General features: G+C 59.1%; 4 protein-coding genes across 4 annotated transcripts; 3 read left to right on the plus strand and 1 right to left on the minus strand.

Moving 5' to 3' along the window:
* Window positions 1–645: 645 nt before the first annotated feature.
* Window positions 646–4,622, minus strand: SPBR_00064 (uncharacterized protein; the record flags this gene model as incomplete). The annotated part of the gene is made up of 3 exons (XM_040758384.1): window positions 646–3,695; window positions 3,770–3,802; window positions 3,944–4,622. The coding sequence occupies 3 exons, from the start codon at window positions 4,620–4,622 to the stop codon at window positions 646–648; spliced, it is 3,762 nt and encodes a 1,253-aa protein (XP_040618515.1).
* Window positions 4,623–9,694: 5,072 nt separating this feature from the next.
* SPBR_00486 (uncharacterized protein) lies at window positions 9,695–11,344 on the plus strand (the record flags this gene model as incomplete). The annotated part of the gene is made up of 1 exon (XM_040758805.1): window positions 9,695–11,344. The coding sequence occupies one exon, from the start codon at window positions 9,695–9,697 to the stop codon at window positions 11,342–11,344; it is 1,650 nt and encodes a 549-aa protein (XP_040618516.1).
* A 479-nt stretch (window positions 11,345–11,823) lies between these two features.
* SPBR_00197 (ATP-dependent RNA helicase DDX27) lies at window positions 11,824–14,466 on the plus strand (the record flags this gene model as incomplete). The annotated part of the gene is made up of 1 exon (XM_040758517.1): window positions 11,824–14,466. The coding sequence occupies one exon, from the start codon at window positions 11,824–11,826 to the stop codon at window positions 14,464–14,466; it is 2,643 nt and encodes an 880-aa protein (XP_040618517.1).
* A 274-nt stretch (window positions 14,467–14,740) lies between these two features.
* On the plus strand, window positions 14,741–17,650 carry SPBR_00162 (uncharacterized protein; the record flags this gene model as incomplete). The annotated part of the gene is made up of 3 exons (XM_040758482.1): window positions 14,741–14,908; window positions 14,967–15,465; window positions 15,540–17,650. The coding sequence occupies 3 exons, from the start codon at window positions 14,741–14,743 to the stop codon at window positions 17,648–17,650; spliced, it is 2,778 nt and encodes a 925-aa protein (XP_040618518.1).
* Window positions 17,651–18,159: the final 509 nt, after the last annotated feature.

Below are 18,159 nucleotides of genomic sequence, written 5' to 3' on the forward strand. Positions count from 1 at the left end.
GGCGACTACGGCCAATATATAGACCATCATCGGCGGCCAACCAAATTGTTGGTATTTGGACTCGTCATTAACACAAGAGGAACGGGAGAGGCGGAGAAGCGGAGAAATAAAAAGCTTGCGAGGGCAGGATTTGCCGTTCTAGAATTCCGTCATCGGCTCGGCAAACCCTCAACCTCGCTTCCAACTAAGCTTTTCTTGCTGATCTGCTAAATGGGTAATTGGACAATCTCGGGCGTTTCTTTTTCAAAGTTTGCTCAAATTAATTTATTTCGTGCGCAATAAGGGGAGTCTCTACGAAATAGACGGAATGAAGATGGAGTAGAGGCTAGTAGACAAAAAATGAAGGTATCCAAAAGTACCAATTTTTTTTCAAAACAATAAAGAAGTGAGCGATGATGTTCGCTGGCTCTGAGATCCAGAAATGTAAACCAAAAAGAATAGAAAACATAAAATGTAGCTGAATACACGCTCTCTATTGGTGCGTGAAGACATAAATAACATGCTATTGAACATGTCGTGGTGTGCAGCTCGTTCACAGCGAGCATCACGCATCATAAACGCAGCCTTGAAATGCCAGTTAACCCCACATCATGGTGTCGTCGACAGTCGACAGTCATGGTGGCAGTGGCAGTGGGTAGCAGCGCGTCAGGCTTGGTGCTGACCGACCGGGGCCGAAGCCTCCTTGAACTCCTCGTCGTCTTTTTGCACAATGGTGTTGTACTGGGCAAGGCCAAAGCCTTCTTCGACAACGGGGGCGGGTGTAGCCTCATTCTGCTTCTCGCCGTCCGTAGCCGGCATGGTAGTGTCACCGCCGGCGGGCGTATCGTCCGCCGTCTTCTCGTCCGACTGGGCGGTAGTTGTCTCGTCGGGCTTGCTGTCCATGGCAGCCTCCTTCTCGGTAGACGCTTTGTCCACCGTCGTGTCGGACTTGTCAGTGGCCTTATCGACCGCCTTTTCGGTGGCGTCTGTCTCGTTGCCCTTGGACTCCTTGTTCTTCTTCTTGTCCTTGTTGCTGGCCTTTTCGTCTCGCTCTGTCTCATACGACGTCAGCTCATCCTTGCGCACGCGCTGCCCGCCCGCATTGGCTTGCGCATTGTCCAGGTCTTGCTCGCCGCGCTCGCCCATGCCGCCCTCGGCCAGGTCGCCGCCCTCCATAACGACCCGCAGCTCGAGGTTCTCGTCCTTGGAGTAGACGCGAATGCCCACGATGCAGATGGCGTTCCACGGCGCCGGGTCCTTTTCGTCGTCGGAGGACTCGTCATCCTTGGCGACGGCAGTGGTGGTTGTAGTGGCGGCGGCAGCAGCCGCGGCTCGAGAGGCCTTGGTGGACAGGTCGTCGCTTGAGTACCACTCCTCCCAGTCTTCGAGAGGACTATCGGACGAGTCGTCTATGACAGCTGGATGTGGTGGCGGAGGTGGCGGGGGGGAGGCCTTTCTGAGCGCCTTGGGCTTCTTGACATCAGAAGCGGAACCTGAAGCGGATCCAGAGGATGAGCCTTCTGAACCGGAAGAGGACGATTTAGACGCGGAAGACTCGTCTCCGCTCTTGTCGGCCTTCTTCCCCTTGCCCTTTCCTGCCTTCTTCTTGCCGTCGTTGTCCTTGCCCTTCTTCGCCGGCTTTTCTTCGGGCTTGGAATCGGCCTTGTCACCCGCAATTTTGTCAGTCTTCCCTTCTAATTTCTCATCTGACTTTACAGCCGTCGTCTGTGATTTCTCCTCTGGTATAGCCTCGTCTTTCATGTCAGATTTGGCCTTGCACTTTTCGTCCGACTTCCCGGCGGGCGTATCGGCGGGCATGTCTTTTGAATTTTCATCGGTCTTGACGCCAGCCCCGTCATTATTCGTCTGGGCCGACGTCGCCTCCGTCACGGGGGGCACAAGAACTAGCTCACCACCCGCAGCATCAAGCATCGGCTCAGTGATGATGTCGCTCTTGGGCGTGTCGAGAGGCGTCTTTTGCGGAGTGCTGGCACCGGACGTGGACACGGAGATGACCTCATCAGCGGCGGCCTGGTTGGTGGCAGCCGTGTTCGACGCTGATGTAACGGAAGCAGCGGACGCAGCAAGTTCAGCCTGCACGGCGGTCTCTGTGGACTCTGTGGTGACTTCCTTTGTGGCCTCAGCGGCAGGCTCAGTCGTTGTTTCGGCATCCTTCTTCGCAGCCATGTCCTTGCCCTCCTTCGTCACGGTCTCGGTAGCCGCCTCGGCGTCCTTCTTGTCCTTGACCTCGGTCTGGACCTCTTTGTCCTTGGACTTGGCTTCTTCGGCCTTTTTCTTTTCGTCGGCCGCAGCCTTGTCTTTCTTCTTTTGTTCGGCAGCCTTCTCGGCAGCCTTCTCCGCCGCTTTCTCGGCAGCTTTCTCCGCATCCTTCTTCTTGCGCTCCTCTTCCTTCTCCGCCGCGCGTTTCTTGGCCTTTTCGTCATTCTTCTTTTGCTGGCGCTTCTGAATGTCCTTGAGCAGGTGGCGCTTGGCCCAGTCCTTGCGGCGCTCGCGCTTGCGCTCGTCCGAGGCCTTGACCTGGTCAGACTTCTTGCGCAGCTTGGCCAGTTCTTCGAGGTGGGCGGCGGCTTTGCTGTGGGCGAGGTCGTACGCCTGGCCGACCTGAGCGAGCTTTTCGTTTTCGACGCGTTTCTTAAGCTCGTTCTTGACGACGTCTTCGACCGACAGGGTCCTGGACTCGCGCTCGGCAACCACCGACAAAAATACAGAATAGTTGCCGGGTTCTATGCACGGGAGTTCGACACTCACAGAACGATCCATCAGGTAATTGCCGTGGGAGCGGACGATGTAGTCTTCGGCACCGGGGCGGTCCTGCTCGTGGAGGCGGAAGTGGAGTCGGAAGTAGTACTGGCCGTCGAGGCCGTGGAAGTAGCGGGAGTCGAGCTGGGAGAGGACCAAGACGAGGGGCGACTCCTTGGTGAGCTTGATGTGGAACTTTTCGTTGTAGCTCGTCTTCCAGGGCACGTCGACGCCGATCCAGCGCTGGCAGCAGAGCCAGTCTGGGTCGCGGAAGAGGCGCGTGCGGTCGACATTCTGGAACTTGAGCATAAAGTCCTCATAGGAAATCCAGAATGTGGAGTCGCTGCCAAAGTTGTGGCCGACTTCCTCCTTGGCCTCGGTGGTCCACTCCTTGGAACCGTCAGACCAGGCGCCCTCCCAGGTGCCGGCCTTTACTTTACCCCAGGGGTTGCGCAGCTTCAAAAGACGGGTGCCATTCTTGAGAGTCTTGGCCTCCATAATGTTGTAGGCGTGGCCCTCGGTGATGCCGTCGCGGTTACCGTAACCGCCGTCGAGCAGGCCCGTGGTGCAGCCAAACAAGAACTCCTCGTTTACACGGCTCAACTCGTTGTCCCAGAAGCTGTCCGTGTCAAAAATATCAGACATGAGAAGCTCCGTGGTGACGCCACCCGTCAAATCCTCAAGACCCTCGCCGATCCAGCCGCCCGTCAGACTGTCGTAGTCGCCGTGGGCCTTGGCATAGGCCTTTTCCATGAGGGGCAGCCATGTCTCGTTCTGGTCCTTGTTCTGGGCAAAGAAGAGGGCCTTGGAGCCGGTCTGGTAGGTTTTGCGGTAGACGCGCTCAATGTCGTCCTGGTCGATTTGTTGGAGCAGGTCGCGCTGAAAGCTGGGGGAGTCCCACGAGGGAGAGGTGAGGTAGAGTTTGTCGTCGATGATGGAGTAAATCCACTCGCCGTCTAAGACACAAATGTTAGTGTAAGTGAAGAAGTGGAGAAGTAGGATGATAAGACAATTTATGGGGACAACGCACCTCGATAGAAAACGAATCCATAAATACCGATTTCTGCAATTATTGTTAGCGATCAAGATTGAATGAACGGTGAACGGTAAACGGTAAACGGCGAGCGGTGAGCGGTGAGCGGTGCGAGAAGATCAGGAGAACAACTACACGGAAGTGCGCCGTGGGGGTCGGTGTGGGTCTTACTTGTATCGTAGGCCACACAGGTGCGCTGCAGACCGCCAGGCACATTGGCCAGGCCGCTGACACACGAAATAAACCAGCAGTCGCCCAGGCCGCCCTGCTTGACGTCGCTGCCGCTTACGGTCGACATAAAGGTCGGCTTCTCAAAGATCTCATGCACGCGCTTGACGGCCTTGGGCACCGTGGCGCCGATGCTCAACATGTTTTTGAGTGATACGTCGAAGCTAGTGTTGCCGAGGCTGTTGAGGCAGTGGCCCTTGGCCATCTTGAGGTCCCAGTCAATGTCCCAGCCCGGATCACGGTAGCGCATGTTGACGCGGCGGCACTCCTGGATGATCTTTTTGACTTTGCGGCGGCACTCCTCGGCGGCGCGCTCGTAGCCGACGCTCAGCAGTTCGTTGGCGCGTTCAGAGAGCGGCGAGGGCGCAACGGGGGCAAAGGGCAGGACGGTCATGGCTTTGCTGAAGCGTTTTTGGGAGAAGCGCTCCCAAACTTTGTCGATGGATTCTTGTGGAAGCAGCTTCTTCTTTTTCTTCTTCTTTTCCGTGGTGGCCGTATCGGAAGCAGGTGCACCGCGGGCGGCCCAGCGGCGGCGGGCTTTCTGGACCTCGACATCGTTGTCCGAGTCGGAGTCGGACGACTCGCCGTTGTCCCGTATGAGGCGACGGTTGCGTGTATACATTGCGAGGGTCGTGTATAGGGATAGTGTGCAAGGAGGGGGAGGTAGAGAGGAAGAGGTTCTGAAATGAAAATACAATAGAGAACAAAAGAGCAAAAGAACAAAAGAGCACAGACAAATAGTGGCACACGACCAGAGCTATCGAGATAACGAGAGCAACGCTGTTAGAAGAATAGAGAAGGAAGAGAAGATAAACAACAGCAAGAATATCGAAGAGAGAAAGAATACCGGAAGGTGTATGGAACGTAAAAATAGTGGGATGGGAAAGAAAAGTGAGAAAAGAAAGAAGTGAATAAAACAAAAGGACAGAGCAGAGAAGCAGAAAATAAAAGAACGAAGGCATGAGAGACGACCACAGAATACAAAAGAAAGATAAAGGCACCAGTTGCTTATCGGCAGGCTGACCAGCTGGACAAGAGTCACTTCACACAAAACACTAGTGTCGGCAGACGATGGGCAAAATCAGACAAGGCTCGACAAAGCCAACACCACTAGACTGCACCGTTTAACATTCCTGCTCTAGCCATTCAATGGTCAGGGGTCGCCAGTACTCCGTGCAGGGACAGAGGGCACAACAAGTGTCGCAGGAAGGCACAAAAACGAAGGCAAACGGCCGGTCTCGCTGGTCAGGGACGTTGGCTATTCGGAATGAAAAGCACAGTATGAATGATGACAAGCGAAACCTAAAAGTTAGGCGCTGCTAGTGCTCGCCGTTAGCGTGGCAGAAGGTGTGGCAGGACCCTTTTTGTGCCTTTGAGCCGTTTTGTGTGTGTGTCGATGGGACGCTAGAAAAGGACCCCTAAAAGATGCCGCGTATATTTGGAGATTACGTTTCGAGACATTTGACCACATAGGCGCCAGGAGGGCGGGGCGTCTTGGTGTGGACAGAAGAGAGCCAAGACGGAGAACGGTCGGAGCAGCCAATAACGTGAATGGCAAATGGCGCCCGGGGTCGTGTGAGGCGAAATGTGCAGGCTCCACTGACGAAGGCTTGGGACGGCGGTCGGCCGCAGCAGTAGACGAGATGGTCTTCAACCCGGAAGTACGGTTGAAACGAAAACCGCAAGTCAGGAACAAGACGACGAAAAGGGACGACGATATGAACACACAAGCGTAAGAAAACAAAGACCAACGGGCCATCCGGAACTAGTGGCAAAAGACGATACAGCGATACAATAAGTGCGTGGGCTGGCAAGAAACACCCACCAACACGACAACGAGAACACTGCACAATACAAAGGCCGAAAGAGCGGAGATGCAGGCTGTTGATCGAGCTTGTGATGGTTGGACGTGGGTTGGGGGCGGAGAGGGGTAGACGGGGGTTGTATGCAGAGAACCAGAAGACACTCACCGGTTCGTCGGGCTGTGCATCAAAAGTGAGGCTGCTCCGACAAATGTCTATGTCTATGGTCGATGGGCCTGGCCGAACGGCAGTGGCTCATGTCCATGTCCAAAAACAGGGCGGCCACACAGGCGACGACAAGCCATCGATGCAGCCAGGCAACACGATGCAAGACACCGCTGACGACAAACAACAATGGCCTGCATACAATGTCGGATCCTTTTATGCGGGTAATGGTGGAATGGCAGTGCCGTGTCGTGCTGGTGTTCCGAGACGGTCGTTATGTGCAGCAGTGAAGGGATTGAGTGAATGGGGCGAATCCGAAGACGACTACTTTTGGGACGGGGGAGACATCACAAGACATGTATCTTTACACAAAGGGAAGTCACTGTGGCGGCAAGTATGGGGAAGGAGCGCTTGGTGAATAGTGTGGGCCAGGCTCTGGGCCTGCCTGGGCCCCTGGTAAGTGGGGCCACCGACCGACAGAAAACGGGGGAAAAAGGTAGGCCAAGAAGAGCGGTGGAAGGGGAGACGGGGTGACGTCCGCTCTTTCCCTGCCCCGTTGATTGGAAGAAAGAACGAAAGAAAGAAGAACGACCAAAAGCAACAGGTGTGGAAGACGGCGGCTGAAGGAGCGAAGGGCAGCAAAGACAGAACAATGGAGTTGTCTCTGCATGCAGGCGCATCCCACGGAGGCGCATGTCGCTGCACCGCGGCTGTGCCTATTCCTATGCCCAGCTGACCCTTTTTTTGCACAACTGTTGCCAGGCACACAAATTTCCTCTTTCAGCTTTAATGTGAATTGAGACGACATAACAGAACGATGCTATCCCTACAATTCGTTTGTCGGTCACCAGTTGCTCCTGCCTGTTGGTTGTTGACGAACGGGGAAAGGGCGGTTTTGGTGAACAAGACAAATTTGGGCCGAAACAGGAAAGAATCCACTTTCGGACGTCACTTTACATTTCACATTCATCGCGGGACACATGAAGCACGAGACTCTAATAGACAACTCAAAAGGGGCCTCAAAAAAGGGACGAAACAAGTCTGCGAATACTATCTGGTACTTTACAGACACAGTTGGGTGGCTGAAAACCCGAATCTGACTCTTCTGTTCCTGGCCACTGGTCCCTCCGACTTCGCCGTATTCGCGACGGCGACCGCATATCACCGCTGTTTTGGTTTCCCTCCAAGCTGGTGCGCTGTGTAGAAGAGAAATGGAGGGAAATAAGATACGGCGAGAACGGGGACGCAACAGAGCAGACCGCCCTGTCGATCAAGGGTCGCGTTGGGGGGGCAAAAACGCAAGAAGCCGGGATGTTGGGGATTGATACGAGAAAAAGCCAGAACTCTGCGACGTGCGTTGCGAATACAAAGGGCAATGTTAGATACTGGGTTATCAGCGGTGAGGTCTAGGCTAACGGTCTTGTCCAATCACAGCCTTTGGATATTTGTGTGTCGTGTGCCTTCAACGGTCGGCTAGGGCCCGCCGGTCGCATTTCGGTCGTCCTAGGGGCCGTCTACGTTGACTTAACAGTCGCCATTCTCGTCTTGTCGCTGCGCGCTAAGCGGCTGCTCTCGTGTTTTTGCAGGCCTAAACGGCCTAAATTGCGAATGCGGCGAGGTAAGGTCTTTGGGCAAGGGGGCAAAACTGCCAAGAGAGCGACTGTCGGTGTCGGAGCCGTGTTTTTATGCCCTTTTCTTTGTTGGCGTTTAGCAAGCCTTCAACGTCAAACTGCGGAGGCGCCAGGAACGAAAAGGGGGAACTTATGGAAAAACGAAAATGGTGGGCCAGCAGTCCCGGGGTCCGCCTGTTGTGGCTGCGGAAGTACGTTTCCAGAAAGGGCTTGCGGATGAGAAACGTAGATGGACGCGGAAGCCCGGCGTAGTAGTGATGACAACGTTTTGCCAAGGGTAATGAGAGAATTACAGAATTGTCAAATGAGGCTGTTGAATTGGTTTATTTGACCGCTGGAGAGCACTGCCAAACGCCAGGTACCGTAGTTTTCATTTCGTTCAGCATGCTGTTGGTCGCCCTGCACAATAAGCAATGGACGTCAAGTGCTGTCAGGATCCTTGTTGCAAGGCTGAAAAGTCCGTGGGGCATGCGAGTTGTGGGTCACGGCCAGCCTTGAGGCTATAGACGATGGCAGTATTGCAGTATTACTTTTGAGCGGACGACGCAGAGTATGGATTGAATGACCACTTACAGAACTCCCGAGCCTTCCTTCGGTGGACAGGTTCAACCGGATCTTATTGATGATGGACAGATGCGGCTCTGTTGGCTGACAGTAATACCGACACATCCTTGTATGCACGTGAGCAACGAATTGCGTTGGATGCCTGCTGCAAATGCAACAAAACCGCCACTTTTCGTGCAGCTTCGACAGTGAACGTTTCTCTTCGATCCCTCGCTGTACTTTCTTCTTATTTGTTTCTCTCTGCAAGTCACGTCGTGTGGTTGAAAACACTGCCGCAGTGTAGGTGGAGTATCGAGTGTCCCGCCTCTGCTGCCTGGTGGAGGCTCTACAGGCACACAATGTCGATGCATATTTTTCAGGCGTTGCATCAGATCACGGGGCCTTCTCTTTGAATAGAACGGAGAAAGTACGAGGAGACCGCAAGCCATTTGAATGTTTACAAGCTCTACGTTCCTATTGACTTTCCGGACGTCGTACGTCGAGGTTGGAATGCTTTTTAACGCACTTCAACGGAATTCGGGTGCACCTGATTAGGACTAGATGGCGTTCTCCTTTCTTGTCCTCGTATTTACTGTATCATTTAGAGCCATATCGTGAAGGATGCCTGCGCAAGGCTGCATTGAGTGGGTCTCGAAAGAAGCGGAATAAAGCAATACTTTTCTTGTGATCGAACTCGAAGGAGATTGGTATCCGTGGTTGTCGAATTGTTTGTTTTCTTCTTCTTTTCATTTACTTTCTTTTATTTTTTTTTAAAAAAAATAGAACGATCAGCCCTTCTTCACAGCACCGTCATCCTAGTACTCGGTCATTTACTGTGTGGGAGTGTGGTTTCTGTCCGTGACTCTTGTGATTGTGTTCATTGTGCAATTCTGCGATCGCTGTCTTCATCGACGCCATCCGTGTATAGCCTGACCACATGCCACACCTTATTTCGGGTCTCCGATGAGGCGGTAGGACAGAGCTCATTGCTATCGAGGCGCCTATGTAACCATACAGCCAAGCGAAACTATTTGAGGACAGAAACAGAACTGTAAATCCACGTTGAAACGCACAAATACCGTGTGCGATTGGCCTTGGTTATGTATCGAATCCCAGAAGAGCGTTGAAAAGAACAATCGAAAGACGGCCGTGCACAAGAAATTCTCTGGCCTCATCGGTAGTGGCCCAAAATAAAGTGCTCTCCTGCGGCTGAATCACTGCCGGACGTCCGTCACTTTGGGAAGAAAGGCCGCAAATTGAGCTGAGCACGATAACAAGAACCTTTGTCTGTGTTGCCCTTTTGTCCTCGTGGCGGCGTCGGCTGGCCTAGGGCTTTGGAGATCCACGTCGTGTCTCATTTTTCGGTGTGTGGGAAACAGCAAGTAAAGACACATCATGTCGTCACCACGAATGTAAGGACGTAAAGACCGAGCTACGTCGACGAGAGACAATACACAAAAGGAGAGCGAGTCGCCACCCTTTTGACGGTATTTTTATTTTTTATTTTCTGCCTTCTCTGTGGAGCCAACTCTCTCCTTCTGGCCACAGTCAACATGCCTCTCCACACACTCCGCGAGCTCGACCGCACCGACGGCACGGTCCAGCTCCGACAGGTCCATCACCACCACCGTCATGACGCTGCATCGCCGTCCGCATCGCCGTCCACATCGACCGACGACTTGGTCCTCGTCCCGCGGCCGTCGCCCACGGACCCAAACGACCCGCTCCGCTGGCCGCCCTGGAAGAAGCACGCGGCCTTTGGGTCTGTCTGCGCGTTTACCTTCTTGACCAACTACGCCATTGGCGGCCTGGCCCCGGCGTTTTACATCTTGTCGCTCGAGTTTGACAAGACCATGACCGAGACCAGCGCGCTGCTGCTGTGGCCGATTCTGGTGCTGGGCGTCTTCAACTATGTCTGGGTGCCCCTCGCCAACTACACCGGCAAGCGGCCCGTCTTTGTGTTTGCGTCGGCGCTGCTGTGCGCCGCGTACATCTGGGGCGCGCAGGCCGCGACGTTCGACTCGCTGCTGTGGTCCAACATTGTGGGCGCGGTGGCGGGCAGCACGACCGAGGCGCTCGGGGCCAGCACCGTCAACGACTTGTACTTTCTGCACGAGCGCGGCAGCCGCATGGGCGTGTACATGAACAGCATCGCCGGCGGCAACACGGTCGGGCCGCTGGTCTGCGGGTTCCTGGTGACGTCGCTGAGCTGGCGGTGGCACAAATGGATCGCGGCGATCTTGACGTGTCTCAACTTTCTGGCCGTCCTGTTTTTCGTGCCGGAGACGCGGTACCTGCGCGACGCCGACCAGAAAATCGGCGCCGGCGCGAGCGTGGACGACGTCCACACCCGTGTCAGTGTCGGTGGTGGTGGCGGTGAAAAGACGTCTCCGTCGGTGGGTGTCGCCCCGGCGACGATTTTGACGTTGACCGCGTCGTCGGCGGCCCCGGCCGTCCCCAAGAAGACGTGGCTCCAGGAAGCCCACCCGTGGTCCGGCATCACCCCCGGCACGTCCCTGCTGCGCATGTTCGCCCGCCCCTTTCCCATGTTCGCGTACCCCTGTGTTGTGTTTGCCTTTTTGGGCTACGCCGTCGCCCTCGTCCTCACCGTCGCCGTCAACATCTTGAACTCGTTTGTCCTGCAGGCCCCGCCGTACAACTGGTCGCCCTCCGTCAACGGCCTCATCAACATCCCCGGCCTCCTCGGCAACCTGCTGGGCGGCTGGGCCGGCGGCGGCCTCGTCGACCACTACTGCGACTGGCGTTTGCGACGGCGCGGCGGCGTCTTTGAGCCAGAGAGCCGCCTGGTCTTGCTGGTGCTCCCGGCCGTCGTCACCGGCGCCGGCTGCCTGCTGTTCGGCTTCGGCGTCCAGCAGAGCCTGCACTGGACCAGCCTCTTCTTTGGCTACGGCATGGTCTCCTTTGCCCTGACGGCCGTGCCCACCATCACCATGGCCTATGTCTCGGACTGTCTGCTGCCGGTCAACGCGGACGCCCTCATGCTCGTCAACGGAACCAAGAACGTCGTCGCCTTTGGCTTTCTGTACGGCATCGTGCCCTGGGTCGCCGATGTCGGATACGCGGCCTGTTTCGGCGCGCAGGCCGGCATTTTTGTCGCTATCATCGCCATAGGTGCCCTGCTGCTGCTGCGCTTCGGTGCCGCCATTCGCCACCGCCAGGCACAATGGCGGATTATCCTCTAGGGAGGGAGCATGGCATGGGCGCGCGTGCTGGCTTTGTTGTTCTTTTGCATCTGTTTCGTTTCAAAGTGACAAAAGGCAATATCGAGGTAGAGCACGCCTTTTTACTCAGAACAATGCATCAAAGTAGGCAGATGACAAACAAGAACAATCGTGAATTGTATACAATACGTTAATTGTCCGGTAAACTCACGTCGTAATTGGGTACAGATCTAATGCTGTACAGAAGTATGTCGTATGTTGAGGTTGTTGACCGTTGGCGTTGCCAACTCGTGGTGATAAAAAGTGGAGACACTGTAACCAGTACGATTGGCTCACCGCCTAATTATTTTGTACGGCAGAAAAAAAAGTTTTGGGAACTTCAACTTTTGGCCAATTTTTCTTTGACACCGCCCCGCAAAAACAACAAGAGCAGCCGACAACCACCCCATACTGCCTCTGCCCTTCGACTTGCACCAATCCCAATCCCATACCCTCCCGCAATGCCTTCCAAAAGAAAGGCCGAGCCTATCTACGGGCGCACGATTGAAGATGACGAGGACATCTCCGACGAGCAGTCGGACAGCGAGGACGACGGTCTCCCGGCACACAAGCGGCAGCACATGAATCCGGACTTTGTGTGGGACGGCGACGACTTTGGGTTCGGCGGACTCGGCGGCGCGGGCAATGGAAACGGCGAGGAGGAGGCGGAGGAGGAGCAGACAAAGGCGGACATGGAGTGGATTGGTGCAGAGCGGATGGTGGACCTGAGCGCGATCATCCAGCGCCGGCGGGAGAAGCGAGAGGCCGAGGCCGGCGAGGGCCAGGCCAAGACGACAAACGGCAAGGCCAGCAAGGGCAGAAAGAAGGCCAAAGGTGACGAGGAAACCGATGACGAGGAGGAGGAGAGCGATGACGAGGAGGACAATGGCAACGAGGACCAAGACCTTGATCTCGACGACGACGAGCTGCTTGCCGACGACGGTTTCGGCATGGGCGCCGATTCGGACGAGGACGACGAGGGTGCAGAGATTGGGGCCGACGACGACATGGGGGCCGATATGGACGAAGAGCACGCCGATTCGGACGACGGCGAGGCTGCCTCGGACAGCGACTCCGTGGCCACGCCCATTGGCCACCCCGACGACCACGACGCGGAGAGCGACAGCGACGCATCCAGCGACGAGGACGCCGAAGAGTCGGCGCGCCAAAAGGCCTTTTTCGCGGACGGCGAGAAGGAGAAGCTCAAGGTTAAGAAGGGCAAACAGGGCAAAACGGGCAAAAATGGCAGCAGAAACGACGGCGACTCGGACGAGGAGGGCGAGGACGGCAACTCGCTGGCGTCCGTGCCCACCTTTGAGTCGATGCGCATCTTCTCGCGGCCCATCCTGCGGGCCGTCGCCGCGGCCGGCTTCCGGCGGCCGACCAAGATCCAGGCCAAGACGATGCCCTTTGCCGTCGGCGGAAAGGACGTGGTCGGCCAGGCCGTCACCGGTTCCGGCAAGACGGCTGCGTTCCTGCTGCCCATTCTGGAGCGGCTGCTGTACCGTCCGAGCAAGGTGCCCAAGACGCGCGTCGTCATCCTGACGCCGACGCGCGAGCTGGCCGTGCAGTGCCACGCGGTCGCCGTCAAGCTGGCCCAGTTCACGTCCATTACCATGGTGCTGGCGGTCGGCGGCACGTCGTTCAAGGCCACGGAGCCCAAGCTGCGCGCGCGCCCGGACATTGTGATTGGCACGCCCGGTCGCTTCATCGACCACATGCGCAACACGCCGGGCTTTGCGGTCGACGCGACGGAGATTCTCGTGCTCGACGAGGCCGACCGCATGCTGCAGGACGGCTTCGCGGACGAGCTCAACGAGATTGTCAAGTTCTTGCCGCGCTCGCGCCAGACGATGCTCTTCTCGGCGACCATGACGGCGCCCGTCGACCAGCTGATCCGCGTCGGCATGCTGCGGCCGGTGCGCGTCGTGGCCGACGGCGGCTCGCGCACGGCCGGCACGCTGACGCAGGAGTTTGTGCGCCTGCGCGCGGGCCGCGAGGACGCGCGCCTCGGCTACCTGCTGCACCTCTGCACGACGCTCTACCGCGACCACACCATTGTGTTTTTCCGGGAGAAGCGCTACATCCACGAGGCGCGCGTCGTGTTTGGGCTGCTGGGCCTGACCTGCGAAGAGCTGCACGGCAACATCAAGCAGGCGGAGCGGTCGGCCAGCCTCGAGTCGTTCCGGCGCGGCGCCGTGTCGTTTCTGCTCGCGTCCGACCTGGCCTCGCGCGGCCTCGACATCAAGGGCGTCCAGACCGTCATCAACTACGAAGTGCCCAAGACCCTCGACGACTACATCCACCGCATCGGCCGCACCGCGCGCGCGGGCCACCGCGGCGTCGCCGTCACGCTCGTCGCCGAGGCCGACCGCAAGTTTGTGCGCGCCGCCACCAAGGCCATGCGCAAGGGCGAGACAGGCGGGACGGGCGGGACGGGCGGGACGGGCGACGGCGGCGCCCCGTCGTCGACCCAGTTTGTCATCAAGAGCCGGTCCGTCGACCCGGCCGCCGCCGACGCGTGGCAGGCCAAGATTGAGGCCCTCGAGGACGACATCGCCGCGATCATCGAGGAGGAGCGCGAGGCGCGCAAGCTGGCCGTGGCGGAGATGGAGGTGACGCGCGGCGAGAACCTGCTGAAGCACAAGGACGAGATCCTGGCGCGGCCCAAGAAGACGTGGTTCGAGACGCCGCGCGAGAAGGAGGCCAAGAAGGCGGCCGCGCGGCGGACCGGCATGGACGGCGCCGGACCCCTGTCCGACGCGAAGCAGCAGGAGAGCGTCGAGCGCCTGCGCGACAAGCTCAAGAGCAAGCGCGTCGGCGGCAAGCTGAGCAACAAGGACATGAAGAAGCTGGACAACAAGGCGGACCGGCTGGCGGGCATGGGCGGCAAGAAGCTCAAGCAGGAGAAGAAGGCCCTGAGCAAGCCGGGAAGCAAGCCGGGAAGCAAGCCTGTTGGAAAGCCTGCAGCCAAGCCTGTGGCCAAGCCGGCGGCGGCCCGTGTGGTCAAACCGGCCACGGGTGCCCGCGGCGCCAAGGGTCCCAAGGCCTCGCGCGGCGGCGGCCGTGGTGGTCGTGGTGGAAGCCGTGGCGGCAAGCGGTGACGTCTTGGTGGCGAGGCTACGTACTTTTTGGATTGATTTTGTCATTGCATTGCATCTATCATTTTGTTTTCATTAAGAGGTTGGCGTCCAAACTGAGTGTTGTTTTTCGTTTTCATAAAATACTACCATACGGATCATAGACCATTTTCAATCGTGTACCTGCGTGACCATCATTTCGCTATTGCTTTTGTGGCTGGGATGCTTCTACATGGGAGACGAGTGACTAAACGAGGAGAATTCGGAGTGACAAAGTAACGTATGAATACATGTATGGATGCATGGGGCCGCACTGGCGTCAACCCTCCTTCAGGGCCTGCTTCACAATGCCAACGGCCTCCACGGCCACATCCTGGCCCCGGCGCCACGTATAGAGAGCCACGCCCTGCGGGCCCAGCATATCCTGCGCATGGGCCAGCCGGCGGCGCCACATGTCGACCTTTTTGTTGGGCGGCAGCGACTGCTGTCGTGCAGGTTGGTCCGGCCGATCAGAGCGGTCATAGTCGGCCGTGCGCACACGCCGTGGCGGCGGCGGCGGCGGCGGCCCATCGTCGGCGTCCGAGGGCACGCGCGGACTGCTGCGTCCGCTGTTGTTGGCAGTGCTGCTGGCCGAGCCGACGGGTTTGCGAGGCGGCGGCGGCGGAGGGACAAGGCGCGAGGCGGGCGCGGTGGACGTCGTGGGCGAGGGTGCCTGGGCAGACGCAGGCGGTGCGGCAGCGGCGTTCGGCGTGGTCGACGCGGCCATGGAGCTGCGCAGAGCGAGCGGCTTGGACGGCCGTGGCGGCGGCAGCGGTTTTCGCCCAGTCGTATGGAGAGAGGCAGAGGACGACGACGCAGAGAGGGGCGGAATCGTAGACGGGAGGGCGTTGCCGGTGTCGGTGCTGGTGGTGGTGGTCGACGGAGGATCGTCGTCAAAGTCAATCAGTGTGCCCATCACAGGGCCTTGTGCTTCCGGTTCCGGTGCCGGTGCCGGTGCCGGTTTCGGTGGTGCCGTGGCCATGCGTGGGGGCAGAGCAGGCCGGCGACTGCTGTCTCCTGCTATGCTCGGGGCGGGCGTCCGCGTGGCATCAAAGTAGCCCGGCTGCTCGGGCGTGGTGACGTCGCGGATGAAAATCGCCAGGACGCGGCCGGGGTGGGCGAGGACAAGGTCCGTGTAGACCTCGAGATCGGCCTCGCCGCTGTCGCCGACCAGCAGAAAGCGGCGGTGCGGGAAGTCGCGCAGAATCTTCTCGAGGGTGCCGCGCTTGCGCTCCGCGACGGGCTCGAAAATGCCCTGCAGCATGCCGCTGTACTGCTTGAGGTGCAGCGGCCCCCGGGGCAGGCCGGCCTGCTTGAAGAAGGTGGTCAGCATGGGGAACAGCTGCCAGGGGCTGTTGGAGCAGTAGTGGAACTGGACGCCGAGGTCGTGCAGGCTCGTGTACCACGCGCGGGTGCCCTCGACGGCCATGCCGGCCAGCTCCTTGACAAAGGTGTTGCGGAAGATCTCGCGCGTCCCGAGCGCAATGTTGGAGGCCTTGATGGTGTCGTCAATGTCGCTGATGAGGCTGACGCCGCGGTCCTCGACGAGGTCGATGGGGGCGACGGCGGACAGCGGCTCGGTCAGGCTGTTGACGAGGGCGGTCTCGTTGGCGCTGATGTTGGCGGCGGACGAAGCGGAAGCGGCCCGCTCGGCACCGGCGCCGCCGTTGCTGCTGGACACGAGCACGCGCACGTGGGTGGGCACAAAATCGAGGGCGGCGCAGGTCGAGAAGTGGCCGGCGTCCGACGTGGTGACGGTGCGCGACTGCGACTGCGCGTCGTTGTAGAAGAAGAGCGTCACCGGCTGGTCGACGACGGGCGTGGTGAGGAAGGGCCCGAGGCGGGCCAGCAGGTTCGTGTTGGCGGCCACGAGCTCGGCCTCGGTCAGCTCGGGCGTGGCCGAGCCGCCGCCGCTGCCGGACATTGGCCACGACGACTTGGGCGTCAGTTTGCCAGGTCCTGCCGGGGCCGGTGGGTGCGGCATCCGTGCGTGGCGATGGCCGGCCGCGTCGTCCGAACTGCTGTCGTCGTCGTAGCTGGCGGCCGTCTCGGGCGTCTCGCTGTAGCCGCCGCGGTTGGCGACCTCCTTCTCGCCCTGGCCGCGGCGCTCAATGGCCTCGGCGGCGCGCATAATCTTTTGTGTTTCGCGCGCGTTTTCGCCCGATCCCGATCCCGATCCCGCGTGTCCGTCCGGCGAGGCCGTCGCCACGCTGGCGTCTTGTCCCGTCGCGACGGGCGCCCACTGGTTCGGCGCCGGAATGCCACTCAGCCGGCGGGCCAGGCCTATCAGGATGCGGTTCTTGCGCGTCAGCGGGCCGCGGTTGGCCAGGTACAGCCAGCCGTGCACGTTGACGTCCACGACGGCCTTTTCGTCTTCGAGACGCGCAAACGCCTGGTGCCAGTCGGGCGGCGCGTCCGGGTGGCGGCCGACCTGCATGCGCTCGCTGGACGAGTCGGTGTCGTCGCCTCGCTCGCGGTCGCCGTCGCCGTCGCCGTCGCCGTCGTGCCACGGGCCAGCGGCCACACTTTTCCCATACTTGCGCACGTGCCGCTTTGCGTACATGGGGAACAGCACCATCTGGGCATCGCCGCCCGTGGCAAACGACACGTCGGGGAACGCGCCGGGTATGTGGGGCGGCCGGTCGTCGTCCCGGTCGCCGGTCGCCGATCCGCCGTCGCCGTCGCGCACCGCCCGCGACGTGTTGTACTGGTCGCGGATCTCGCTGGCCGCGGCCACGCCGGCGCGGTAGACATTGTTGGCGAGCGCAGCAAAGCGGCGGCGGCGGGAGCCGCGCTCGGCGGCGCCGTCGTTGCCGTTGTTGCCGCTGCCGCTGCCGTTGTTGTTGTACGCGTTTTGCATGGCGAGGGGGAGGAGGCGCGCGGTCAGTTGCTGTTCACGGAGCCGCCGGCGACGCGCGGCGCGGTCCACCACAAACCGGTAGAGACGAGTGTGCGCGCGCTGGCGGTAGCGAGGGAGCGTCTCGAGACGGAAGCGGACGTAGCGCTCGCGGAGAGGAACGCGTGGCGGAGGACCCAGGGCAGCTGTACTGCGGGCAGCGCGGTAGCCGGCGAGGAACGAGGCCTTGGAGCGGAGGAGGTGGCTGACGATGGAGGAAGGCGAGGAAGCAGTCGATTCTGTGGATGGCGATGGCGATGGCGATGGCGATGACAATGCCGGCGTCGAAGAAGGCACTGGAGGCCGTTGTCGGGTCAGGGCGTGAGGATGCTTCCAGGACACAGGCGGTGCGCGGGCGGCTCGAGCACCGCGCTGGAAGAGGCGGTTCCGCCAAAAGGGAGCCACGTTTTCTGCGAGGAGACGGCGGGGGGTGGGAGCGGTTGGGGCACGGGGTATAGGGCACAGGTGGACGAGAGATGCAGATGCAGTCGATGCGCTGTTTGCCGTCGGTCGTTGTCAGGTGACCGTTGCGTGGCCTTGTGGTCGTTGAGAGCTTGCAAAAACGGCAGCTGCGGGGTGACACAGACATGTGCGAGCAAGGAAGGTGCACTTGGCGACGACGATCACTGGGCAGCTCAGGCGCCCCACTATTTTATTGCTGGAGCCTTGCGGCAGCAACCGCAGGCCTAAGGACGAGGCGGCTATCGGTTTAACACTCCACTGTATTTTCGGGGACGCCTAACTTGCCGAAGACGGCAGTGGGATCAATATACTTGTCCAAT

This window comes from Sporothrix brasiliensis (assembly GCF_000820605.1).
Source record: "Sporothrix brasiliensis 5110 chromosome Unknown Cont19, whole genome shotgun sequence".
Taxonomy (NCBI): Eukaryota; Fungi; Ascomycota; class Sordariomycetes; order Ophiostomatales; family Ophiostomataceae; genus Sporothrix; species Sporothrix brasiliensis.